Below are 7,570 nucleotides of genomic sequence, written 5' to 3'. Positions count from 1 at the left end.
ACGCTCAAGCCAAGTACTCTACCACTTGAACCACAATGTCACTCAGGTTTTCAGGTAGCTAATTGGAGATAAGAGTTTCATGGACTTTCCTGCCTGTGCTGGCTTTATGTCTTAAATAATTTAAGAAATGACAGCTGGTCAACTGTCCAGCCCAGAGTGTGAAGGCAGGAAGACTCAGTCTTGTGCTGCTCCACCTCTTTCCAGAGGATTGTATTGCTATTGTACTCTGTAACTGTGTCCTGACTACATAGACTGGCACAAGTACCTGACAAGACAGCTGGCTTTGAACTGCAATCCTCAGACCCCAGTCTCCTGAGGTAGCTAGGATTACAGGCCTGAGCCACGGGCACTCAGTAGGAATAAATCTTTCATGCATTTAAAACAGAGACATGGGGCTGGGAAGGTGGTTCAGTGGTAGAGTGCTAGTCTTGAGCTGAAGAGCTGAGGGACAGCACCCAGGCCTAGAGTTCAAGCTCCATGACCGACAAAAAAAAAAAAAAGACATTCAAAGATGTCAACTTTGGACTACGTTAGTAGGGAGGAAGAACCTACTACACTTAAGCAACTAATAACTTATAAGATGCTATGGGAACTTGAAAAGCATTATGTGCCTCTACAGATGGAGAGAAGAAAGAGTCCTATCTTATGAGTCTTAGAGGGTAAACAGTTTGATGCTACATTACCTGAGGTACAGAAATGGGTGTGTGTTTTTGGGCAAATATGCTGCATATACTGTTTCTATGGCCTTTTTCAAGGAAGTTGATTCTACCAGACGATCTAAAAAAAAAAGCAAAGTAATCAGCTCAAAACTAGTGTTAGGGGTGAGGTCACAGGTGCATAGCAAGCCATGACATCATCTATGGAAGAAGTCCTCCCGAGGGACTGCCTCAGAGCTCTGAGGATAAACATCCTCTTCACTTAACACCATGGTTCAGCATCTCTTATAACTGTGGAACTCTTATCACACAAGAAGAAAAGGGGCAATAATTTCTATCCTTCAAGTAGCCCAAATGGATTAGTTTTACCTTCACCAAGCTCCAAGTATGACCTCAGCTCTCAAATTTTTCATTCTGAAGAGACACATTGGATGCCTACCATACATGCCAATTGCTAGAAGATACCATGAAGGTGAATAAACTGATTCCAGCCCCAAGTGGTTGGCACTATTACAGAAATGTGTGTGTGTTAAACTGGCAGAGAAGAGAGCAGTTAACTTTGTTCAGGGAGTTGCAACAAGAGGGTACCATACTGAGTAATGAAGGGTAGGAGTGAGATTTCCAGAATTTGGGGCAGTATAAACATTTGAATTTTATGTCTTAGATAATTTAGGAAATGACCCAGCTGGTCAACTGTCCAGCCCAGAGTGTGAAGTAGGCAGGAAGAATCAGGCTTGTGCTGCCCCACCTCTTTCCAGAGGATTGTATTGCTGTTGTACTCTGTAACTGTGTCCTGACTATGTAGACTGGCACAAGTATAAGTATCCACAAGACAGCCGAAGTCTGCCTCTGCTAAGTCGTTTATGGGCCCTACACCTAGGTGAGCCTACACTTTGTGTAACTGAGTGGCATGCATAAGAATCTGGTTATTCTGTGCTACTGGGAAGTTGGCATTGTGAATAAGAATTTGTACTATACAGCTCCATCAGAAAGAGATACAGGCCAGTCAGATGACATGCTGATTTTTGCTTGTCTGCTCTGTTAGCCAAAATGTGTGTTTCAAAGCAGTTATCCTTCACAGTTAGGAAAAAAGTAATGAAAAACCATTTTTTCTTTTCCCTCCCTCCTTCCCACTCCCTTAAACTCCCTTTACTCTCCCTCCCTCCTTCCCTTCCCTTCCTTTTCTCCTTCCCTCCCTTTCTCTCTTGTTCTTCCTTTCCTTTTTTTCCCTTTCTTTTTCTTCTAGCACCTTGCTCAGTTTGCCCTGAACTGGTGCTCTACCACTGAGCCATGACTCAGGTCTGGTGTGCTGCTAGTTAACTGGAAATGGGAATCTTGAGGACTTTTCTACTCTGGCTGGCTTCGAGTCCCTATAATTCTATCTCAGCCTTTTGAGTAGCTGGGATTATAGGTGTGAGTCACCAGCACCATACTATAAAAACATTTTCTGAGAGGCTGGGAAGGTGGTTCAGTGGCATAGTGCTTGCCTTGCATGCATGAAGCCTGGGTTTGATTCCTCAGCACCACATAAGCAGGAAAAAAAAAAAAAAACATTTTCTGAGTCATGTATGAAACAAGTTTTATTTTATATTAGCTATAAATCATTCCTAATAGAGCAGAAAAAAAAGCTCTGCTAAGATAAGTAAAATGAACAGAACCTTGCTCTTTCCTTACAATTCTTGTATTACTTTGAACATCTGCTCTAAAACGTGTAATCTGAGACACTTAAAGTCACTTATTGCTATAAATGGAAGAGCAGAATATGCCATTTTCAATAGCAAACAAAACAAAAACCATAAAATTATTATGACGTGCTCGAAAGCAATAAAGATAAAGAATATATAAGACAAAGATGAAGCCAGGTACTCATGGCTCATGCCTGCAATGCTAGCTACTCAGGAGGCTGAGCTCTGAGAATTGTAGTGCAAAGCCAGCCCAGGCAATTAAATATCAGAAAACTGGATGTGGAGCTGTGGCTCAAGTGGTAGGGTGCTCGCCTTGAGCTGAAGAGTGCAGGGACAGCACCCAAGCCCAGAGTTCAAGCCCCACGACCAACCAAAATTAAATAAATAAATAAAAATTTAAAAAATTTAAAAAGGAAAATCTCAAGGGAGATCTCAAGGGCCTCAGTATTCAATTTCTTTAATGACGATGCCTAATGCCAACGATCTCTTCCTGTATATCCTGTTGTGCAATGTCCAAGGGTAGTTCTTGATCTCTGAAGAACTGCTTAGGTCCTGCTTGTGAAGATTCTAATGCCAACAGGTACCCTTTTCTGAGATCCCTCTTAAATTTAAGAATCGGACTGTAAAAGAATAAGCACACATCATAGGTCTGAAACAGAGATTTAGAACAAAAATTATAGATGCTTCCAAATCAAACTTTGGCAAAAGTTTCAATGTGTGTAATCAACCTGTGAATTAGAAGTGGGGTACAATGACTCCTATCTTTAATCACACTTACTGTGGAGGCAAAGATCAGGAGGATAGAAATTTGAGGCCAGCCTGTACAAAAAGTTAGCAAGACAGCAAAAAAAAAAAAATGGGCATGGTGGTGTGCATCTGTCACCCTAGTTATGCAGGAGGATCACAGTCCAAAGCCAATCTCATAAAAAAACAGGAGACTAACTGAAAACAAATAAGGCTAAAAAGGGCGAAGGCCATGGCTCAAGTAGTAGACAACCTGCCTAGTAAGTGTGGGCCATGAGTTCAAACCTTGGTATCACCCAAACCAAATCTCTCAATTAGAAATTTTTCCAGGGTGCTATAAAATTCTCTATGTATATACTTCCACCTAATTTCTTTTCACTTACGGTTGATGAAGAGTAAGAAAATGCACTTCTTCACAGAGTAATTTGCATTGGATATGTAGCCATTCATCTTGAAAGCTAGAGTTTTATCCTCACACTCAACTTCTATCAGCTCTCTGGTTAGAAAAAAGAAATTTTGTGGTTTTTGAGAGCATAGGAAAATTCAAATGATATGAGAATAGAGCATAAGCAGCTCTTTCCTATAAACTAAATTTGGCAAACAAGGAACACAACAATTAGATTCATTGAGATCCTCTGAATGTATTCATCCGTCTGTCTGTCTGTCTATCCAATTGTCCATCCATCCATCCGCTCATCCACTCAGCCTCCCACCTGCCTTCCCGTTCAGTCAGTGTTTGCCAAAGTTAGTCTAAGCTCTGAAACCTTACTCTTGTGAAAGTTTTGTATATTTCTACTAATTAAATCCCAAAGATTTAATTCCTTACTATACTGAATAGCACCACAGTTGGGGTCCAGTATAGTGTTCCCCAGAGTATGTTTATTGGGGAGGAAGAGTTAATAGATAAAGAACTAATTCTCAGATGAGCCACAATTATTTCTGCCTGAAGGTGGCAGAATAAATTTATTGGCAGTAAGTTAATCCCTATTTATCTTAAACATGTCAAGGGTTTCGTTCTTCAAAGAACCTTTTCTGAATATCCCTTTCTTTGACCCTAGACTTTCTCCCATCACACCCGGTATTTTCCTTTTGAGGCATCAATCACCATCTGCTAATAAATGGGGTTTCACTTTTCTTGCCCAGGCAGACTGGAGCTGGGACACAGGTACATACCACTAAGACTAGTTTGTTTTCATTGAGATAGGGGTTAGTTTGCCTAGGTTTGTCTTTCTCCGAGTAGCTATGATTACAGGAGTGGGCCTCTGGCTGATAACTAATTTTGAGTCCAAAAAATTTAGTTTAAAAAACGCTTAAAGTTACTAGGTAAAATGGAGCTCCAATTAAATACCAAAAAAGCCAGAAGTGGATCTAGGATTAAAATGGTAAACATTGAGCAAAAAAGCTCAGGGGTAGTGCTTAGGCCTTAAGTTCAAACCCCAGGCTCAATGCGTGTGCGTGCACTTGCGCCTGCACATGCACACACACCCCTCCCACAAATCTGATACATGAAAACAAGCCCACATATTGAACTAACACAATCTCTTAAGTACTATTTTGATAGATTCCAAAGCAATGCAATGGGATGATAAATCAAGGCAGGCAATACAAAAAATCTTTTTTGTATGTAGGTTATCAACATACCGACTAACTGCATTCCCAAAGATGGAGCGAATATTGTCCACAGTTGTGGCATTGGGTAGTGTTCTGATGTCAGCTACTGTTTCACCTTGCTGATAAAGGGAAAAGAAGACACAGTGACTTACTGTCTCACAGCCATGACAAACAGGCAAACCATTCATGTCCTTCTTTTTTCGTTTAATAGTACAAAAACATCCCCCATAAGTCAAGAACTTACTTTTTTAACTGAAAAGCTAATGCCTGAATTGTGTATTGAATATCTGAAAAAAAAAAAAAGAGGTAAGCAAAGATTGGCCAAATGAGCAGTAGTCTCAGACTTCCCCTTTTAGTTAAATAAACTAGTGAACTTATAAGAAAAAGTGATTTAACCAGATATACAAACAAAAACATCTTGGCACAAAAACATCTTGGCAGATTCTATTTTACCTATGGAAAGACATGTGGATGTATCAGTGTTAAATGTGACTTGGTCAAAGCACAGGTTCCTCTCTGCCTTACAGGCTGATGACTAGACTCAAGTCTCTCACCATCATCTGTTTTTTTCATGGTGTCTCAGATAGCCCAAGCAGACCTAACCTCTGCACTGTTCTACTTTCTCTTAGAGCCATCACTATACACTCTTCCTTCCTGCTTTTCCCTGGCCCCAATGTCCTGTTCCAGTAGCTCAAGTTTTTTTATGGTTGGTAATTTATGTATTACTCCTTTGTCTACCAAATGTATTTATTAAATAATTTACCACTTACCACACTTAGAACCAAAATAGCCACCTCAAACTTGATATATAAACCTGTGACATATTACTATGGGCAAATGTGGAAAGGTTAATATGTTCTCATTAAAATTCAAAACTGGGGGCTAGGAATGTGGCTTATTGGTAGAGTGCTTGCCTAGCATTCATGAAGCCCCAAGTTCGATTCCTCAGTACCATATAAACAGAAAAAGCCAGAAGTAGCACTATGGCTCAAGTGATAGTGCTAGTCTTGAGCAAAAGAAGCTCAGACACAAGGTCCAGGCTGAATTTAAGCCCCAGGACTGGCATAAAAAAAAAAATTCAAAACTGTGGGTTCAGAGTCCATGTTGAAGCCATTCATAGGAATAAATTCAGTCTACTCTGGCCTTAATAATGCTGCTTTTATCTGCTATGAATCCTCTTTCCTTCCAGTAGTAACCTCTAAGCTTCTGGGAAAATACCTTTATCCCATTCCATCTGTACTTTAAGTCTGACATCCAGGAAATCTCCCAGAGCTCCTAACACATGATTTTATGACACAAGCACACAAGCTAGACCAATTAGATACTCTCTCCAGAGCAGTCAGGAAAAAATAAAAACAGTAAGTGTCATGAACTTAAATCTTGGAAGTCACCCTAGTTCTTGCAATTATTCATACTTCTTCCTCCTTGGGAACTCTTACCCTTCCAATAAATTTCCTTTCCATTCAAGCTACTGGAGATCAGTTTATTGCTTGTTACCAAAGAACCTTGCTGATGACTGACTGTTCCTTCCTAGGGATGAGAACAATTCAGGATTGATGACTGAACCTTGAATGGATCAGTATATATAAAGCTAGTTTTGCTATCTGAATCTAGGTCACAACTTTATGTGTGTGTGTGTGTGTGTGTGTGCGCGCACGCGCGCACGCGTGCAGGTTTGCGTGTGTGTGGTGGTACTGAGACTTGGAATCAGGACCTAGACTAAAGGCATGCTCCATTTTGGCTTTTTGATGGTTAATGGGAGATTAAAAGTTTCACAGACTTTTCTGCTCTGGCTGCTTCAAACCACAATCCTCAGATCTCAGCCTGCTGAGCGGTTAGGATTAGAGGTAGAAGGCACTGCTGCCTAGCTTTTCTTAATTCTTGAGTGCTGGAATACTTTCCTTTGGTAACAGAGCTCAGAGGTCCACTCCCAGAGTTTAAACAGTACCTGCCAACAACTTCCAAAATTTTGCCGTATTCTTCACTTGGATTTTTTAAAGCTTTCCTTCTTGTGGTTATGTTGTAAAACAGATCTTCCACCTGAAGAGAAGAAAGATTTTCTTGTAAACCTATGGCTCATGCTATCCGCCCACTGTTGGTCTTAGGGTTGTAAATCTAACACAGCTAAGTACTTACACTTGTAAGTACTAAATGGAGGAGGGGCAAAAGACAGAGCAGCATTAACAAATGAGTTGAAAGATACTGCCTCTTCTAGTCATTCACTGATTTCTTAAACAGGCTAGCTTTTGTGTCATGCTCTCTGCTTTGTGTTAAGAATATGACAATAGATGTTAGGACATAATCTTGCAAAAACAATTACAGTTTAATGAGACACACTAAAAGTAATAGTAATAAAGTACTAATTACAATGTTACCTGGCATTCAAAGATTTTGGGGGGATTTTTTTGTTTTGTTTTGCTTTAATTCAGGGCCTCATGCTTGCTATACAGTTGCTCTACCAATTAAGCTACTCCACTAGTCCCGTTCTGGGTTTGTTTATTTCCAATACAGAGTTTTGCATTATGCTTAGTCTGCCTGGACTGGAGCAAGGCACTACACCCAGCCACTGTGCTTCCTCTGTAACTTGGAAATAACAACTGTGTGCCACCACACCGAGCCACTGGATGAGGTGGAATCTTTCAAACTTTTATGCCTAGGCTGGTCTCTAATAGCAATCTCCTTATTTCCACTCTCTAAGTAGCTAGGATTACAGGCTTCAGCCTTTGTGCTCTACTCAAAAATACGTGTGCATGCACGCGTATCTGTGTATATGTATATATATTTTTTGGGTCCGGTTGTGGGGCCTGAACTCTGGGCCTGGGCGCTGTCCCTCAGCTCTTCAGCTCAAGGCTAGCGCTCTACCACTTGAGCCAC

At 40.6% G+C, this 7,570-nt stretch overlaps 1 protein-coding gene across 2 annotated transcripts in view; it reads right to left on the bottom strand.

Moving 5' to 3' along the window:
* Positions 1-7,570, bottom strand: part of Mlh1 (mutL homolog 1) — a 68,268-nt gene that overhangs the window by 46,492 nt on the left and 14,206 nt on the right. Inside the window, exons 5-10 of one of the 2 annotated variants that reach the window (XM_013027105.1) lie at positions 7,182-7,231; positions 6,645-6,741; positions 4,941-4,983; positions 4,727-4,815; positions 3,469-3,581; positions 684-777 (exon numbers count right to left, since the gene is read on the bottom strand). In XM_013027105.1, the coding sequence (XP_012882559.1) occupies positions 684-777; positions 3,469-3,581; positions 4,727-4,815; positions 4,941-4,983; positions 6,645-6,741; positions 7,182-7,231 (486 nt within the window). Of the gene's footprint in view, positions 1-683; positions 778-3,468; positions 3,582-4,726; positions 4,816-4,936; positions 4,984-6,644; positions 6,742-7,181; positions 7,232-7,570 lie in introns of those variants that run through there. The other variant, XM_013027104.1, reaches the window with a different exon arrangement.

This window comes from Dipodomys ordii, unplaced genomic scaffold (genome assembly GCF_000151885.1).
Source record: "Dipodomys ordii isolate 6190 unplaced genomic scaffold, Dord_2.0 Scaffold99, whole genome shotgun sequence".
Taxonomy (NCBI): Eukaryota; Metazoa; Chordata; class Mammalia; order Rodentia; family Heteromyidae; genus Dipodomys; species Dipodomys ordii.
Note: the sequence above shows the minus strand (reverse complement) of the source record. Positions and strands in the feature narration are given on the sequence as shown.